This window comes from Ovis canadensis, chromosome 1 (assembly GCF_042477335.2).
Source record: "Ovis canadensis isolate MfBH-ARS-UI-01 breed Bighorn chromosome 1, ARS-UI_OviCan_v2, whole genome shotgun sequence".
NCBI lineage: Eukaryota > Metazoa > Chordata > Mammalia > Artiodactyla > Bovidae > Ovis > Ovis canadensis.
In genome coordinates, this window is record NC_091245.1 from 119,290,143 (window position 1) to 119,309,894 (window position 19,752).

General features: G+C 50.3%; 1 protein-coding gene across 1 annotated transcript in view; it reads right to left on the reverse strand.

Moving 5' to 3' along the window:
• FAM78B (family with sequence similarity 78 member B) overlaps positions 1–14,370 on the reverse strand; it is a 93,564-nt gene extending 79,194 nt beyond the window's left edge. The window contains exon 1 of the mRNA XM_069547758.1: positions 13,281–14,370. Coding sequence (XP_069403859.1) covers positions 13,281–13,543 — 263 coding nt within the window. The 5' untranslated portion in view covers positions 13,544–14,370. The remainder of the gene's footprint in view (positions 1–13,280) is intronic.
• Between the last annotated feature and the right edge of the window lie 5,382 nt (positions 14,371–19,752).

Below are 19,752 nucleotides of genomic sequence, written 5' to 3' on the forward strand. Positions count from 1 at the left end.
TGATTAAAGAGTGGTTGTTTGTCCAATTGTAGGGGTACCTGGGCTCTGACTCCTCAATCTCAAGTCTGAAGGCATTGATACAGACTGCAGAAACTATGGCCTCTGTGAGTGGAGAGGAAACCATTGTTTGTTTGGACACAAACAATCCTCCATGAAGACTGTACCCATGTCTCAGCTTTAGTGTGGGATCGACACCACTATTCAATCATTCGGTGAAAGCCCACTGGCCACTTGGTGGAAAGTGCACAGACCCTAAGGTTGACAGTTTCCATGAAAACTTTCTCATGTCGACAAATGTTACTTTCTCATGTGGACAAATTCTCCCCTTCCATTCGGCAGTGAGGCCTGGGGGTTTCTGCGAGAGAGAGGGGCCCTTGGCACTGCATCTGCACCAAGACCCCCCTCTGTCAGCCTTGCTCTGGGTCCAACTCTCCATCTAATTATGTATCAGGTCCATTTCTGAAAGTCTTTTCAACAGTGATTTAGCAACCCCACTAGTAGCCAGATGGTCTAGGTTCCCAGTGGGATTTAGGTCCTGAAAAGATGAACTCTTCCAGGGACATCTGAGAGAAGCCGGCAGTGGCTTGGGCAGGAGGATGTTTGCCTTGGCTGCAGAGAGACCACTTTGGAGTTCCTGGCTCCCTTCCATCTCAGAAGCCTCTCAGCTCGACTACCCATGTGGAGAAAGTTTCCTGCGGGGGTTTTCTGCAGGGAAGCCTCTGCGGGAGGTTGTTCTCTGGCATCGGCCGTGTGGGGTGGGGTCCAAACAAGGATGGGCCAGTCCCCACCACGTTCACACCTGGGAGGACAAAGCGTCCAGAGCTTGTCTCGGCACTCTGGGCAGGAATGAGGCTGCCTATGGTTCCCCTGGACTGCGTCTATCCCTGCCACTTGTCCTCTCTGTCTGAGGGTCTGCTCTGGACACCTAGGCCTTTCTGATGGCTGCTGGGAAGCCAAGGGCTGTAAAGCAGGTTCTGAACCTCCTTTCATGCCCCCTCTCTCTGCTGCAGACTGTGTGCTGACTAGGTCTGAATGCTGGTCACACTGATCCCCTCATCCCTGCCCCCACCTGCTCTGAGGCTGTCTCTGGTGCTCTGGTTCTAGCTGTTCCAGCTGCCTCATCAGACCTCCAGAACACTAGTTTAGTTGCCCATTTAAGGAACAAGCAGTTTTCTTTACAGAGATCATGCTCACTCATGAGATGAAGGTGGAAGTCCAGGACAGGCTTGGAGGGTCCAAGGAGGACAGAGGCGTGTGTGAGCTTCTCTGGCTACAGCCCCCTCTGCATGTGTGTTTCTCCCTCAGAGGGACAGAGTAAGCCTGACAAGGAGGGCCAGGAGACAGGGGGCCTGGGAGCAGGCATCTGGCTAAAGCTCAACAGCTTGAAAGAGCGCCTGACCAGAGACAGGGTCAGAGGGCAAGCAGGGAGATACTGAGATGGACACGGAGACAGCACAAGTGTTGGACAGGGATGAAGGCAGGCAAAGCCTTCCCAAATATAGGCTGATCAGACAGGACACCTAAAGGGGCCTCCTTCTCCACGGAGGCCTCTAGAGAATGCCAGAGGTAAGTCATTAGTACAGGTTTTGAAAGGAAGGGCTAAGGCTGGAATGGGACCACACTAGTACAAGTTTTGAAAGGGAAGGCCAAGGCTAGAATGGGACCTTGTTGGAGAAAGCAGACTTCCTGACATGATGCTGAATTTCTAGAATCTTCCTCAGGAGAGGCAGCGTGGAGTGGTGCAAAGATCTTGGATTTAGTCAGATAGGTAGAGGTGACAGGCTGCATGGAGGCACAAAGTCAGCTCCCTTTTCCTCTAACCCATCCCTCAGATCCCAACAAGGGAAAGCAAACTGTGCTGTAGCCCAGCCCACTTGCTCCTGCTCCTCCCCGCCCTCACCTCCTTTAGAGTAAGTAGACACAGCGCAACTGGATCAGAACCCAATGTTAAACTGTATCGAGTTCACAAAACATGAAAGGAAAAAAAATGGAGAAAACCCAACTAAAAGCCACAATAGAAACAGTCTCCAGGCTTCCAGGATCTCCCTTTCAGACTCCCCATCTGCTCCACTCCACAGGGGCCACCCAGCTGAGCCCTGCTGTCAGGGGAGGGCCCTGGCCCCCTCACAATCTGTCATCTCTGACATCACTTGGATCTCATTTCTTCTGGAGCTGCCAGGGGCCCTGGAGCTACCCTGCTGCCTGTGGGCAGGGGACCAGGGGTCTGGGGATGGCCTCGGCACTTGGGCTGGGGATGGGGAGCGTTGAGGGGCGGAGGAAATGGATTCTTGGTTGTTGGGCATCCAGGCCGAATCTCAATTGTCAATTTTTCCATGCATGCCTCCTCCCCTGGCTGCCAAGCCCTCCCATTTCCTGCCATCTGTGCTGGGCGTCTCCGGGGAGCCCCTCTCCTTTCTGGTTTGCTAATCACTGCCTATGGACACTGGGAAGAGGCTGGTCTCTGTGCTCCTGGCACCTGGGTAGCCATTCCCTGGGGCCCATCTGAGTTCCTCTCTGTGCGGAAGGGCTGTGCTCTGGCCTCCCTTGGGCGGCCCACAGACTTGGACCCTCAACAAACGGGGGGACAGGAAAATAGGTGGCACGGACCCCTGACAACTGCAATACAGACCGAGGTGTCCCAGCCCTGACTCACGGAGTGAGCTACCTGCTCCCGTCAGGCCTGGTGTAGCCTGGTGGTGAGGAACGTTGGCGGTGGAGTCAGAGAGACCCGGGTCTCTTCCCGGCTCCAGCACTCACTCGCTGTGTCAGCGAGCCTCTCTGGAGCTCACTGTCCGCGTCTGTAACGTGAGCAGCTGGGCTACGTGATTTCTCACACGACCCTAACACCCCCAGGTCAAGGGTGACTCTGTTGACCTGCCACTCACATTTTCCTGGCTGTGCCTCTGCCCTGTAACCTAGAGTCTGCTAGGACTGGTAGCTGGAAGCAGCCTTGTGCGAGGCAGCTGGAAGGGGAGGGAGTGCTGACCTGGGTGTTGGGAGGGTCCCCTGGGTCTGACCCCAAGACCTGATCTCATTAACATGCCTGGACCAGCTGAGCAAACCAGCTGGGAGGCGACGAGACTGGCTGCTTCCAAAGTGGTTTAAACCCTTTGTTCCCTAAGTCTCCACAGCAAGGACAAAAGCAAGCACTCAAGGCATTATCCTGAACGCTCTCTGCTCATCCATGGGTTCATCCATTCACTCGACCAGTTGGCCTTAATGCGGCGGTGAAATATCGTAAGGAGTCACTGCAATTCTGGGTTCTGATCCTAGCTCTGTTGCTTGTGAGTTGGGTAATGCTGGGGAAGTTACCCACTGTCTCTGGGCCTTGGTTTTGTCATCTCTAATGCGGGGATAGTACGGTAGCCATCTCTCAATGCATACGAAGCATCTAGCACTGGCGAAGTCTTCAACAAATGGTGGCTGTGATCATCACTAGGTTGAATACATTGTTTACAGCCTCGTGGGGAGACAGACACTAGCCTAATGCCTGCCCACTTCTTAAAGTGTACATGTGTCCCAGGAAGACAAGCTCCCTGGCTCCAAGGGCCAAGAAGACATCTTCAACAGGAATTTGGGTTTAGTTCTTTAGCACAAATCTCTTATCCTTCCTCAAAAAAAAAAAAAAAAAAAAAGTGAAGTTTATTTATGGAAATTTGAAAGAGTCTCAGATATTTGAGTCAGTTAAAACCTGGTCTTGAAGCGAGTTGCCCAGGCTTTGGTGTGAAGGCGGTCATTTGCCATTTTGGAATGGAGGCTCAGCTGGTGGCTCTTGGGAGGAGGGGGGAGAAAGCCACCTCTCATTCTCCTTCATCCTTCCCTCCTGACACATGCCAGATCCTGACTCACTCCCCTTACCCATGCCCAGGGCAAAGGAACGTTTCCTTTGCCTGTTTCTGGCAGTTTCCAGCCTTGCCAAAGGCTGTCCCTGTCATCACTTATGCCCACAAACCGTGACCTCCCTGGCCTGCCTGTCCCTTCAGGATGCTGCTGAGCTTGCTGACTGAGGATGCCCATTTACTGCTTCCCATTAGCCAGACTTCTGACAGCCTCTAAGCACCCTGGCCTGACACAGCCCACACACCAGCTTGGAAAGGTCGGGTCTCAAGAGAGTCAGTCAGCCAGAGGCTTTTTGAGACAGTCTTGTCACAGTAACCCCACCGAGGTGCCGTCAGGTGACACACGGCCTTATTTATTTTGCTTAATTGGACAGCCTGAAAATTTCTGTTTGCTTTTTTGGAACACATTTGAATGTTCCTATCTGCCCACTCTTATCTTCAGAGACCATAAATGGTGCCCTCCAAAATGCTTGTGCACCGACTGACCCTGGTGCTCCATGTACACAACCCTGGGGATGGCCTCTCTCATCCCCACCTCCTGTACAGGGTTGGCACAGACCATGCACTTGGCACAGGAGGGCATGAAGCAGCCCTGATTCTACCAGTGCCCACCACAGTGACCTTGAGCACATGAGTTATTTAATCAGCTTGCTTACCTAAAATAGGAAAAATGGCTGTCCTACACAGGTCTCATGATTTCAGGATTATGTGAGGTTCCCTTCTACAGAGACACATTCATGAAAGTATAAGTTAAAGATCTACTAAAGATGTATCAGGAAGAATGTATTAAAAATAGTTCTGGACACAAATTATTTCAGGTGTGGGTCTCATTGTCCACCCAGGCTGGAAACTCCAGACCTTCCTGAAAAGGGACAGCACAGTATCACTCCAGCCCCAAGTCCTTGCCTTCTCATCTGGGGCCCAACTGACACTGACATCAGGGGGTCTGGGGCAGGGCAGGCAGGCCCCATGAGGACCTGGCTGAGATGCAGGCATAGCGCCAAGGACTGGGAGCAGCAGGGTCCTGGCTGCTGCCCAGAGTCCACAGCTCAGAGCAGATCTGGAAAGGCAACCTCTAGGTGGGACAAAAGGTAGCAGCTACCCCCTTCCTCTGAGTATGAATGAAAAACAGCCCTGGCTCTGAATATAAAGTGAGCCTTTCTCCTCTCCTCTGACTCTGAGTGGGACTTGGGGGAGCGTGGCTCATGCACAAGGGACCCTTCCCCAGAGTGTGAATGCTTCTCTCTGCCCGGGAAGCCACAACCTCCCTATTCCTTAAGGCTGATCCAGAGTCACCCTCTAGTAACAACAGCCATGTTGCTGTTTAGTCGTTCTGTCATGTCTGACTCTGCGAACCCATGGACTGTAGCCCACCAGGCTCCTCCATCCATGGGATTCTCCAGGCAAGAACACTGGAGTGGGTTGCCCTTTCCTCCAGGGGATCCTCCCGACCCAGGGATTGACCCCACATCTCCTGCACTGGCAGGTAGATTCTTTACTGCTGAGCCACCCGGGAAGCTGAGTAACAGTCATGCTCTATAAAAAAACAAAACAAAAAAACACACGTGCACAATACACTAGTTTGGAGAGCACTTTCACAGTTTTCATCTCACTTGATTCCTGACCCCCAGCCAAGTAGACAGGATGGGACTTTTTGCTGTCTATTTACATGAATGCAAACTAGACACTAGATTGTTAAGGAATCTGCCAAAGGTCATATGGCTCGGAATCGAATCCAAGGTCTTCTGACTCACATCCCTGTGCTGGAAAGATAGCTGGTGTACCCTCAACCGGCACAGTGAACAGTTCCAACTGGCTTGTGTCAGAGCTGCTGAGGGAGTGGGATCCACACAGCTAACACAGTGGCCTGGGTGAACCTTGCAATAATAGTGTAAGAATTCCCAGGAGCCAGCGGAATTTCTGCTGAGTGAGGGTAGAGCCAGGGGTTCTTCCCACTACCAGAAGAGGGTCCTCTTTGTCCTCCTAATCACCTGTCCAAACAGCAATTGTGTGGAGAGTTTGAGGGATGAATGGGCTCACAAGTACAATAACTGGGGAGTCTGTGTAACTGCTGGGGTCCAGGGCTGCCCATCTGGGCTGACATGTGAGCCCCAGGGAAGATCCTGGAGGAGACAGCACAGGACTAAAACCTGCAGTCCCGGCCAGCTTGGGTCCCTGAGAGGTGAGGTGTCCCCCTGCTCCCAGGGAATGAGCCCAGGGATGGATGGACCTGGTACTCCACCCTCTTGGCCCCACCCTCTCACAAAGATTCAGCTCAGCCACCAACTAGATGCATGATCTCAGGCAAGTCCTCTGACCCCCTGAGCCTTAGTTTTCTCAACAGATATAATCAGAACATCTAGCTCCCAGGGTGAGACAAGATCAGAGCACTCCACAAATCGGAGGGAAGGGGATCTTACGTCTCACACTAGATTCTGCATTTCCTGACTCAACCTGCAGCCTTCTTGAACCTGGAACATGAAGCATCTGCAGACCTCACCCCGCAAACAGTATCCGCCGCTGCTCTCACGTGGAAGGTCGCTGACACTCTGCAGGCCCACACCTCCCAGCTCGCCTGTCCTGCTTTCTCCACCCAGCGCAGCTGTGTTTCAGCAGCCCATGCTACACAAGCCACATTTTAACTCCCACGTACTGCTCCCCTTCTTTTTCTGAATCATGTTTCATTGCCTGTTCCTCCAACCCCCTCCAACTCCAGAGTTGTGCTTTATCTCCAGTGAGATTAATGCTTCCTGATAAGACCAGCTAATCTGCTGCTGCTCCTCTTTTGCCGAGATGGAGAAGATTAGAGGCAAAGGGTTAGGCTGCCTCCCTTTCAAGGGCACTCAGGACTTTAATAAGGGAATTGGATCCTGCTTTCCCATCTGATGCTCTGGGACAGGGTCCCCATCGTTTCTGGTGAGGACTAGCCTTCACTACTTCCAGATAATGGGGCCCCTGACTGGGGGTGTCATGGGAATGGGGGAGGGGTGTTGGTTCTGGTCTCCACAGGGAGACTGAGGACGGGGCCGCCAGCTGCTGAGAAGCACTGGGCCTGGTGAGACACGCACCTGCACACTCATCCGGCTCCTGGGACGCATGAGCCGAGCTGGTCCCAAGAGCAAAGTGCCTGAAGGAGGCATCTCGACCAGTGAGGGCCACGCTCAAAGCTATGCTGCACATGCTGCCCTGAACAAGGGCAGTGTTTGCTTCGGGGGCAATCACCCTACTAGACCAGGTGCTTAAGTGCTGGCTAGGACCATCACCTCCAGAAGTCCCGGAGTTCAGGCCATGAGTTACTGATGCAGGTGGAACAGTGCTACGACACGTTCCCATGTCCCAGCTCCTTGGGCAGACGCTGAATGCCACTCTGCAGCAGGTGACGAGACAGTTGGGCCTCAGTGTTTACTGAACCGCACTCCTGGTGTGCAGAACACTGCAGGGAAACAGAGGAAGTGACAGACACGCGCCCTGGCTTGAGGAGCAGGGAATCTCGTGGGACAATGCAGCTCAAAATGACACAAAAGCACGGCGGAGTTCAATCGCTCGTGTGTTAAGCGACTGCTGGAGAGTCAGGAGTTGGAGAGATTTGTGGCATTAGCACTAGGTTTTACATGAAAAGCTAATTTTCCAGAAAGACGTGATTTTTTGAAAGGGACACAGACTATTTGAGGTTAGAAAAAGGGCTCCTTTATTTTGATCTGGCAACCCACTCCAGTATTCTTGCCTGGAGAATCCCATGGACGGAGGAGCCCGGTGGGCTACAGTCCACGGGGTCGCAAAAAGTCGGACACAACTGAGCGACTTCACTTTATTTTGATCAAATGTTTAACGCCTGTTATGGGCAAGCACTATTCACAGGGAAATAAAATGTATATAATACCTGCTTTAATGGGGTTTACAGTCTTGTAGATAAATCAGAAGTTACATAAACATATAAATACTTGCTTACTAACGGTAACAACGAAAAGAGTAGTGTGTTACTCAAGAGAACAGGAGAACCCTAATACAAACTATGAACTCAGGGTTGCCTCTCTGAAGTAATGGCTGAGACCTGAATGAGGAGTAGGAATTTGCTAGCAAAGGGTAGGTGTGTAGAGCATTTCAGACAGAGAGCAGCACGTAGAAAAGTTCTGAATCAGGATAAAGCTAGTTCCTCTGAAGAACTGAAAAAAGGTTGAAGGGGCTTAAGAACAGAAATTCAGAGTGGGAAGAGATTTGCAAATTTTATCCTGGGATTGTAATGGGAAGCCATTAAAGGATTTAAGCAAGAAAGCAACAGCATTTACACTTTTAAAATGTCACTTGACTATCATAGGGGGAATAGGCTGGATGGAGGGCAAGAACAGAGGTGGCAAGTTTGGTCAGAAATCCTCTGTCGGAGCAAGTGATAGGGGATGATGACGTGTCCTACACTGGAAGAGGTGGGCATAGAAAGTGGTGGCTGGATTAGTTATCTGCGGGATGGGATCAGCAGGATTTGATAATGGAATGAATGTCGGGGGAAGTATCTACAGTGACAAACAGATTTTCAGCTAAGGCAACCCAGGGACTGAAGGTGTTACTAAAATGGGAAAGAATGGCAGAGGTGCAGCTTTTGGGTGGGAGCTACAGCAGAGATCAAGAGTGCAGGTTTGGATACATTGAGCTTGAGATTTCTTCCAGCCAGCCAAGTGGAAACTGTGTAGACACATACGCCTGTACTGCAGGTGACTCTGTATCCCAAAGGCCATCTGGTGCCCTTGGGATGGAAGAAATAACTATCCCTCCAGTACAGAATGAGAAGTGTCCCAATGAACTGCATTTTGAGGTCAGATAGAGGAACAGCCAGAAAAACAGCAGGAGAGCTAAATGATGGAAGTGATTCAAGACACAGGAAGCTGTCAACCATGCGGAATGTTGATGAAAAGGTAAGTGTCTGCTGGATCTGGAAATATGGAAAGCCCAGACGAACTGAGCAAGCGCAAATTTGGAACTGAGAGAAACCAGCTTGGAATAAACTGAAACGGTAACAGAGGTGGGTGGGTATAGTCAAACCCTCAGTAATGTTGGCTCTGCGGGAGGAGGAGAGCCAGGAGCTGTCTCCTGAAGGTGAGGTGTGAGCTCCCACCTCCTCAAGCTGCACCCAGGCCAAGGCTCTCCAAGCCCTACACCATCAGCCCTAAGCTGACCACAGCTGACCCTTACAGCTCTAGAAGACACCACGCCTAGGCACGGAGGGAGCGGGAAGGGCCTTCAGCCACTGCCGACTCTCCCCCTCAGCTTTGCCTGCATCTTTGGCACATGAACCCCACTCATTCTTGGGTATTGTACTCTAGCATTCAAAACTTCCATCATGGGGTGGAGGGAGGGATGGATTGGGAGCCTGAGATTAGCAGATGCAAACTATCACACATACGACAGATAAACAAGGACCTACTGTGCTGTATAGGAACTGCGCTCTATCCTGTGATAAACCGTAACAGAAAAGAATGTGTGTGTGTATCTGTGTGTCTGTGGGTGTACACACATATATGCTTGTGCTTAGTCACCCAAGTCATGTCTGACTCTTTGTGACCCCATGGACTGTAGCCTGCCAGTCTCCTCTGTCCATGGGATTCTCTAGACAAGAATATGGGGGTGAGTTGCCACGCCCAGCTCCAGGGGATCTTCCCAACCCAGAGATTGAATCCAGTCTCCCGCATTGCTGTGGATTCTTTATGGGCTGAGCCCCTCCAAATATATATATATAGGCTAATCACTCCACTGTACAGCAGAAATTGGCACAACACTGTAAGTCAACTATATCAATAAATTAGAAAAAAAAAAAAAAAAAAATAGACCTGTTCTATCATAAGGGTCTTAAGTCTCTACTGAAAAGCTCCTGCATGCCCAAGAGGCACTGAAAGGGTATGAAGCGCTTCCTCATACTCTTTTGGTTAGAAGATCTGATCTCAGCCTTCCCTTTTCCGGATCTACTCTTCTAGGCCTTCCCAACAGACCCTTTCTGACTTTATCCCCCACTGTTCTTCACCTTGAAAGTTCCTCTCCTGCCTTTCTATGCCCCTTTCTATTTTCCTACCTCCAGGTAGTTGCTGTTTTTGCTCTTTAGAACTAGTCCCTCCTCCTTGCCTGGCTGAATCTCACCCATCCCTTGCATCCAGCTTGAGTCTTTACAGATCTAGAACACTTGGCCTGGTCCCTTTCACTGGCATTTCTCCTATACTACTTGGGAGCACTGGCCTTTTCTGCCTGTGCCCCTCCTTACCTCCTGCACTGAGGAACACTGAAGCTGCCTGCTTATTCCTTTGTTTTCTTTGCTGGCACTGGTGCATCAGAGGCAGTTAGTAAAATAAACATTTGTTTATTGATGAGTTGATTGAGAAAATCCCGTGGTTCTTCCTCCCTGAAGGATGAAGCCTTGCAGCAGTCTTGGCAGGGCTGCAGGAGCAGGCTCATCAGGGCCAAATGAGAAAGAAATGGGGGCCACAAGCATTAATAGCCTGCTTCCTACAGAATCAGTAGGGGGAGTTTCAAGTCACTTGAGTTCAAGTTCAAATTAGGCTCTGGCCATCCTGACCATCAGCTATTTCAAATGCTCCTGTAGAAGACGTCCCTTTCTTGGAAATGTGGAGAAATTTAAACCATGAAAGCTCATGTTTTCTTTAAACCTATAGATAAAGTTTTCTTGGCATTTTAAGTTGCAGGTTTCCTCTGGCATAGGCCCTTTTAAATGTTGAAAAAGGCAGTTTTATAACCTATAGCCTCTCATCATACCATGCTTCATGCAACAAGACCATTACACAGGGGTGAAAATTCAGCCTGCGGTGTTTTCTCCACTCAAGGTACTGGCTAAAATGGACATAGTAACTAATAGGCTGCAGTGACTTTCATACAGTATGGGTTTCTATCAGAAAGTTTACACTGGCCAAGTTTTCAGGGCCAAAACATTTCGTGGAAATTGGTTCAATCAAATCCAGGCTCCAAAGTGGCCTTAAACACACACAGCCATTATTGTAGCCACAAAGACAGGAGGCCCCTGGACACAAATCTAAAATAATATGCTTTATGATTTCTTGGGGACTATTTTTGTCCCCCGCCAACAACAACATGAAAAGCAAGAATCTTAAAATACTGAAAGTGGTAGTTTAAAGGCAGAACTTTTTTTTTTTTTTTTTTCCCCTCTAAATCCCAAAGGCAAGAACTCAGCAAGGAAGGGTCAGGGAGAATGTGTCCCTCTCAGCAGACACCAAGTCACACCCTAAAGTGGGTTCCCATGTAGACACATCTTCTCATAGAGTCAAGAAAGTTCAACTACCATGTCTGTTTATACTTCTCCTGAGGTAGAATATATTCTCTTTTATGAAAGAACGATTTATTTACTTTCAGATTACTAATTTACAGGAGATGTGAGGCAGCAGAGACTCTTGGGTGTGCAGTCTTGGGAAAAGCAAGACTTTCGGCTCAGTCCCTCCTAGTGTCTCTCAGAGTGGCCCCAGGCTGCAATTACTGCCCTCAGCCAATGCTGCACACTGCCGTCAGGGTCAGGCCAAGAGAACAAACATGAGGATGCCCTTGCCCTGTCTGGGGCTTTCTCTGATTTAGCTGGAAATAATAAGTTTCTTAAAAAAAAAAAAATCTTTAAGAGACACACATGTTCAGATATAATAATTCTTTTGAGGGGGTGTATGTTTCTAAATGGCACATGTGTTAGTTGCTCAGTCGTGTCCGATTGAGACTGTAGCCCACCAGGCTCCTCTGTCCGTGTGATTCTTTAGGCAAGAATACTGGAGTGGGTAGCCATTTCCTTCTCCAGGGGATCTTCCCAACCCAGGGACTGAACTGGGATCTCTTGAACTGCAAGCAGATTCTTTACCGTCTGAGCCATCAGAATTCACCCCAAATAAGATTTCCTCTATTTCTCACATCCAGCTGCCTTCCGGAAAGACAAGAACACTCTGGGTGCAGAGACAGAGCAAAACGGGCTGTCACACTTCTTCCTTAGGAAGGAGCTTTCTCCAGCATTGTATTTTTATGATTAGAGAGGAAAGTTCAGACTCTCTGGGGTAGGGAAAAGGGTGGGAGTGGGAGCCAGGAGAGACAAAGCAACCTGTCAGAATTCCTCTTAGCACCCATGACTAGTGTTAACTTACATGCTCCCAAAGTGCAATAAAAAGCCTGCAAACTGCTGTTAAAAAAATAGTTTGACCTTTTAAAATGGAAACTCTCCCACCTTATATCCATATTCAAAAGATGAACCTAGGGAACTCTGGAGTTTTAGATTACTAATGAAATGAGGCTGACTTTTCAGAAGAGGGTTTCCCTACGGGCTGCAAGCTAATTAGGGTGTTCTAGACCTACACTGTAACAGCAGGCAAAATGCAGGCCCCAAACCTTTTAGCCATTGTAGTTGCCAACTGTCCAGAGTGTACTTCTGAAAGGAGTCTGGCAGGGAGTTATGAAAATTTAGTTAATAAAAAGGTCCTGGACGAGACTGTCAGCAGCCTGCGGTTCCGGGTCAGCCTGTCGGCCCCTGGCGGCAGAGGAGTCGCCGCGATCCCGGGTCTCCACCGCAGCTGCGGAGCCCGGCGCGCGCCGAGCGGCGCTGCTGAAAGAAGTTGGAGAGCTCCCAGCTCTCCGACAGAATTCGGCGGTGGCCGCTGGGGAATCCCTCCCAGAGCCGGAGAATAAAGTTTTGGAGTAAGTAAAGACCCTACACCGACATGAGACCCATACTTTCACTGAGCACAGACACGTATCGCACCACGCCAATTCAGAGGCTGCTCGCACAAGGTCATCAGCCTCGCTCCGCTGGGACGCGCCCGGAGCCTTCCCACTCCCACCATCTCCAGTACTCTTCCGGAGGGCGCTGAGCCAGAGAGGTGGCTGTCGGCGGTGCGGTTCCGGATGGAAACGCCTCCAGGCTTTCCGGTTCGGGGGACAAGAGCTCGAAGTCAACAGTCGAAGGAAAAAGGGCAGACCAAGTCCAGGCTGGACGCCTGGGACCTTCCTCTCCAAACCGGCTCGGGTTTCTCCAAAGCACGCGCGGTACAGCCCACGCGCCCCAGGCACTACACTACTCTCTACAGGTTCCCCCAAACTCTTCCCCAGAAGCCCTGCAAACCACAGACGGCGCCCGGAAACTCCCAGGGCACTAGCCAGCCACCCCCACCTCCGTCTCTTGAACCCTCCTCAGAGCGTTCTTTCCGCCCCGCACCGTGCTCCTAGCATTCATAGGCAATCAGAAGCAAACCGCGAGAAAATGCCTTCGCGAGGAGCCTCCCTACACACATCAGCCCTGTCACTGAAACAAAAGCGTAGGGAGGAGGGAGATGGAAAAGGAGGCGGGAGGAAGATTTATAAAAAGGATGGGGAGAGCAGTAAGAAGGAGCTGGGGAGGAGGGTCGGGGTGAGGAGAGACCCCGCCACGAAGCCCGCTCCTACTCCGCGCGGCCGGTCGCTTACATGCCCAGGTCGCTGTAGGTGTTGAAGAACTCCATCTGGTTGCACGCCTGGATCCAGCCCACCACCCAGGTCTCGTGGCGGGGGATGGGGGGCATGACCACGCGGGCCGAAGCTTTGAAGTAGGGGGTCTTGTAGCGCAGGACGATGGGCGAGGTCTCCTCGATGCGCGTGGGGCATTGGTCGATGGTGGCGCACACATCGTACACGACGATGTTCTCGCGCCGGATCCGTGCCTTGCAGGTAATGCTTTGGATACAGCCCATCCTGCCGCCCGGCGCCGGCGCGGCGCGGCGTGGGGCAGCGCCGGGGACCGCGCGGGCAGCCGGGGGCGCCCGTCACACCGGCATGGCGACGCGCCGCCCGCTCTGGGTCCGGCTCAGCTCGCGCCTAAGAGCGGGGAGCCGCCGCCGGGCATCCTCCGAGGCAGCCCCCTCCTCTCGCCGCCTTGCGGGGTCCCGGCTGCCCCGACGCCCGCCCGCCCCCGCCCACGCCCACGCCCGCCCCCTCTCTCCCGCAGGGCGCGCGGAGAGCGTGCGCTCCTAGAAGGCAGCGGGCGCCTCCGCCAGCTCCAGGGCCCGAGCGGAGGGCAGGGAGGGGAGCGGCGCTGCGAGGAGTGATGCCCACCCCGGGCCGGAGCCCCCCGCCCCTCGCCGGAGAGGAGGAGGCGGCAGCGGTGGCGGCATGGAGCCGGGGGAGGGCGGCGGCGGCGGCGGCGGCGGCGGCAGCGCCGGGTCTGTCTGCCTCCGCGGCGGCAGCGGCAGCAGCCGCCGCCGCCGCCGCCGCGGCCGCCGCCGCTGCATGAACCTCTGCACCGCGGCGGCCCCCCGCGTGCAGCGCACCCAGCGGCGGGCGAGCGGGCGGCCGGAGCAGCAGGCGGAGGCAGGCGGAGGCAGCCGTGGCAGCGGCGGAGACCTGCGCTCCCGCCGGCCCCGCCCCGCAGCTGGGCCGTAGCGACACTCCTCTGCCGGGCCGCCGCGGGCTCAGGGCCGCCAGGGGCTGTGACCCAGGGTGGAAGGCCCCAAGGGCAGGGCAGTCCGGGACGAGATCCGCGGAGGAAGCTGGCTGAACGCCATGAGTTTTGTCCCTCTCCGGCTGCCGTTCGGGTCGGGCTGGGGGGGTGCTGCGTAAGGGTGGGGGTGTTTAAAGGGCCGCCAGCGCCGGGGTGGGGCCCGACACGTGGGTCTTGGGAGGGGCGGGGCTGCAGTGGGTGGCTCTCCAGGGGTGGGCTTGGGGGTTGTGGGGACCCCTCCTGGGTCGGGTGGGTGGAACCGAGAAGGGCGGGGCGCTGTCCAGAGTCTGGGTGGGAACGCGGCAGTGAACCTTTGGGGCAGCCTAAGGGTTAAGGGAGCAGCTATATCTGAGATTGGCCCGTCATTTATAATGTAGTTTGTTAAGAATTAGGCTTGAGCTCCCCTAGTATTTTACCCTGAAGAAGGCCGAAGTCTGGGCTCCAGTATGGTGCTAAATGCAGTGAATTTACGTCTTTCCCTGACTGGGTTTGCCCTGGAAGCTTTTCTTTGCACCACTCTACACGGTGAGGGTATCCAGAGAATTCTTCCGTGCCCTAACACGCCAAGAGTTTTGGTTGAAGCTCGAACTCAGCTTCACTCATCATCTGCCTTCATTCAAATCTTTTCCTTCTTTGAAAACCGTCTTTCAGCAAACCCCTACCCATTGGGAGATTAGAGCAGTAGTGAACGTACCCTAAACGCTGCATTTTGAATGTAGCTGTGTCCCCAGACGGGTTACGCCTTGCGATACAGACTGGCTGCATTAGAATGCTTAGCAGCCTTCTTGAGGTTGCCCAAGGTAACCTGTGACCTGTTAAGTACAAGGAGAACTTAAGAACATTTTTGGAACCAGGCTGGATTTAAATAGTAACTGCTTAATGGTACAAGTCCAGGGCCATTTGTAGTAATCCATCTGTCCTGTAAAAATCCTGGATCACAGGGACCTGCTCTTTCCTTTGCTTGTGCCATGTGACTGGCCCGCAGTAGCTGCACAGCAGTTTCTGTGAGTGAATGAATGAGTGAACAAAAAACAGCATCACAGTAACTGTTCTGTGGAGACTGCCACCACAGATGTTGGACACTGTGTACAGTGTGGTGCCCGGTGTCTGACATTGCCCTCTAAAATGCCAAACAGGAAAAAAAAAAAAAAGGTTTTACTAGGCATTTTTTCCCATTTGTATTTTTAAAGCCAATACCTTCTTTTTAAGTATTTCTTCCATGGTCATTGAGCATTTGTTGGATCCAGTGTCCAGGTGTGAAATGTTCTGACTTAGGCTGCACAGGACGCTGGTTAGAGTTGGTCTTTAGCTAAGGACAGATGTGATGAGTAATTTAAAAGTCAGTTGAGATCTAAAAGTACCCTATCCTTATTTTAACTTTCCTGGCATCTTGATTCAGGTTAGAGTTAACAAAAAAATGTAGTTTTTGCCCTTTGATAACATGCTTCTCTCATTTTACCATGTAACCACCAATCTAGATCGCTGGTCCTTCCATTCAGCAAACACTGACTGCGTGGCAGGAGCCAAGCATCGTGCTAAATACTAGGATTCAAAGACAAGAGCTTGTGGATCATGGAAGAAGATAACTTTGTTACCACGTTCTTGCTGTAAACTGTGACATGTGCTTTAATAGCATGTTTTCAGGGCCACAGGAGCCCAGATAGAGGAGCCACTGAGAGGTTCACACATGGCTCTCCTGAAGCAGTGGCATTTGAATTGAATCTAGAAGGTCTGGTAGAAATTCGATAAGAGTACAGAAGTGAAAAGGCCATGCAGCACAAGAATTGGATAGATACAAAAATGCATAGAGGTATGAAAGAACACAGCATAATTAGGAAAATAAGCAGTTCACAGTTAATGCAATTCTCAAAGTGTTATGTGTAGACCCATGGGCATCAGACTCACTGGCCAGTTATTGATGGAACCCTATTTTTATCTTCAGTGGAAACTAATGAATGCAAGATTTGCATTTTGAGAAAAATTACTTTCTATCAACTTGGGGGATAGAGGAAGGACAGGTTAGAGGCACTGTGTCAGAATACTGTGATGCCAGATGATTTGGGTCTCAGCTAGGGCAGTGGCAGGGGACTGGAGAGGCCCAACTGCTTTTGAGAGTCATTTAAGAGTTAACGTCGATTTACTTGGTAACTGATTAGATATTGAGAGAAGAGTCTGGCCAGTTCTAAGCTTTCCAGCTTCAGCAATTAAATACGTGTGATCCTAATAGCCAAAACAAGGTGACAAGTGGAAGCAGATTGAGGTCGTGTGTTGTCATGTTAAGGTATTGTCATGTGAGGTATTTTGGGGAGGGGGCCAGATTGAAGTCTCAGTGGTTATTCAGTTACAGGAAATAGACTAAGGGAAAAGCATTCAGTTGGGGGAATTTAGTTGTCTATGTTGATTTGTCAGGCTGCAATTTTGTGGATAAATATTATTCTTTGTCTTCTGGTAATACATACTGAGCCTTCATAAACAGGGAAGGGCAATAGTACTCTTCTCCAAATTATAAGAAAATCATATAAAGGAGATTATATCTTGTTTTTCCAACTTAAAATGAGAACATGTTATATCCAGTAGAGTGCCAATAAAATATAATTCATTATTCACAGATGTGGACCCCTGACATTCTCAAAGTGTTCATCCATGACCTTCATGAGTCTCCAGAATCATGAATATCACTATGACATATAATTTCCCCTATAAAAAGCAGTAAAGTGTAACTGAAAAATGCAAGGCATCTCTTTTAGACTCTTAATGATTCTATAAATATGGGGCCAAGGTAATTTCTAAAGCTTCTTAAATAAATTTTGCCATTAAAATAAACTCTTTACTTCATTACATCTGTACCTTATTAACTCCATATTTCTCTGACTCTGCAAAGGAAAAAAAGTTAATCACAGTGTGAGAATTACTACATAGATGCCAATGAGAAAAGAGGTAAGCTGTGCTGGGGCACAAATGCCAGGTGTGAGGTGTGATCCATTCACTAGTAAATGGGTGGCAAGTATACTCTGGCCTCCTAGCAGACCATTCAGATTTGTGTCTCAGCAAAGTAACTACAGCAATGTTTCAGATCACTCAATAAAGACTATTTTCATTCATGAACATTCAGTCTGCAAAGAGCAATGGGCTGCTGCATGTAGCTCAAACCAGAGTCCTCAGAAGTGCGACGATGCCTCTGTGCTGCTCTTGTAAGTTTCTCTTCCTCTCTTGGTAAAGTCTCCCCTGCCTCTGTGAGCATCATGTACCTGCCGCTATTAGCATCTTTCCTGCTCTTTCGTGGTTGTTTGCTCACTCTTGTCTCCCTTAGCAGGCTGTACACCTCTCAAGGGGATGTGTCATCTGCCCTGTTGCCCAGCCTGGTGGCTGGGACCTAGGAGCTGCTCAGTAAATGTCTGAATGACTAAATTTATTTTTTTATCTGATAAAATACTATTTCCCATAACTTAACTATGAGCACTGTCTCTTTACTTACATTAAGCATATATTTTTATGTATTTTTAATTAATTTTATCTATTTATCTTTGGCTATGCTAGATCTTCGTTGCTGCATGAGGGCTTTTCACTAGTTGTGGTGTGTGGGCTTCTCATTGTGGTGGCTTCTTTTGTGGAGCACGGTTCCAGCGCGTGCAGGCTCGGTAGTTTTGGTGTATGAGCTTTGTTGCTCCATGGCATGTGGGATCTTCCCGGACCAGGGATTGAACCCGTACCTTCTGCATTGGCACGCAGATTCTTTACCACCGAGCCACCAGGGAAGCCCAACGAACATATATTTTTTAATCTACTTCTTTCTGCATGACACCTCTTTGTCCTCCACTCGCTTTGTCTCTCTCTCTCTCTCTCTAGCATCCCTCAGTTTAGTTCAGTTCAGTCACTCAGTCATGTCTGACTCTTTGCGACCCCATGAATTGCAGCACACCAGGCCTCCCTGTCCATCACCATCTGCCAGAGTTTACTCAGACTCACGTCCGTCGTGTCAGTGATGCCATCCAGCCATCTCATCCTCTGTCGTCTCCTTCTCTTCCTGCCCCCAATCCCTCCCAGCATCAGAGTCTTTCCCAATGAGTCAACTCTTTGCATGAGGTGGCCAAAGTACTGGAGTTTCAGCTTTAGCATCATTCCTTCCAAAGAAATCCCAGGGTTGATTTCCTTTAGAATGGACTGGTTGGATCTCCTTGCAGTCCAAGGGACTCTCAGGAGTCTTCTCCAACACCACAGTTCAAAAGCATCAATTCTTCGGCGCTCAGCTTTCTTCACAGTCCAACTCTCACATCCATACATGACCACAAGAAAAACCATAGCCTTGACTAGACGGACCTTAGTTGGCAAAGTAATGTCTCTGCTTTTCAATATGCTATCTAGGTTGGTCATAACTTTTCTTCCAAGGAGTAAGCGTCTTTTAATTTCATGGCTGCAGTCATCATCTGCAGTGATTCTGGAGCCCCCAAAAATAAAGTCTGACACTGTTTACACTGTTTCCCCATCTATTTCCCATGAAGTGATGGGACCAGATGCCATGATCTTAGTTTTCTGAATGTTGAGCTTGGTGTCAAATCGATGCCCTTTGTCTTGAGCACTATTATCTACTCTCGAAGGTTATCAGTCCTAAACACCAAGAAATGGAAAAGCTTTAATGACAGGACCTCGGAGACAATCATTCCTTGTGAATAACTTCGTTCGAGTTTATTCTCAGGGCACACACAATTCCTCCTTTGTACTTCATGCTTCTGATGTTCTTGTGCATGACAGAGCCTCTCAGTTCTCCGAGTGAGAGCCCTAGAGCGCACTCTCCAGGATGTTGGCCTCTGTATCCCCTTTACAACCCTCTCCCTCAGCCTCCAGTGACCCCACACTCCATGTTTCCAGAAGCTGGTCAGTCTCTGACTTTCTTTTTCCTGTCAGTTGACTCATTACTCAATTTGTCAAGTGAGCTTTTTGGAAACTCTGGGTCACAAAGGCCTATTTTCTAGTTGATCTTGGTAAGAGTTTTCAGAGACTGTAACAGACCACCAAAAATTGTTGAGGAATTACCCCTGGAACTTCTTAAAAGGGAGATAATTTCTATTTGACTTAGACGGTCCGAAGGCAAGCAAGGGGTTAACTGAATTCTCAAGATCTTAGAGAATATGATTAAAGAAATGACTCTTTCGGGGGTAAAGCCCTCCTACCACCACTTCAAGTCAGAGTAACCAGTTTCTTTTCCAAGCTCGGCTAAGAAGCCTTACAGGAAGTGGACCCTGGCAATGGACCCAGGCTGCTTTGCTGAATGTGTTCAGCCCAAGGTGCAGCAGCTTCTTCAAGTGGCCAGTATTCATCAAGTTTTTCTAGCAGCCTTGCATTACAATAGGCTGCAGACACTACCAAGGATGCTTTAGTTGGTGAGCTATCTTGTTGAATGTCATTTGTGCCTGTCTTTGCCACAAAGTCCTTTTCTCAGTCCTTACATGCAGGGCTTGATGCTCT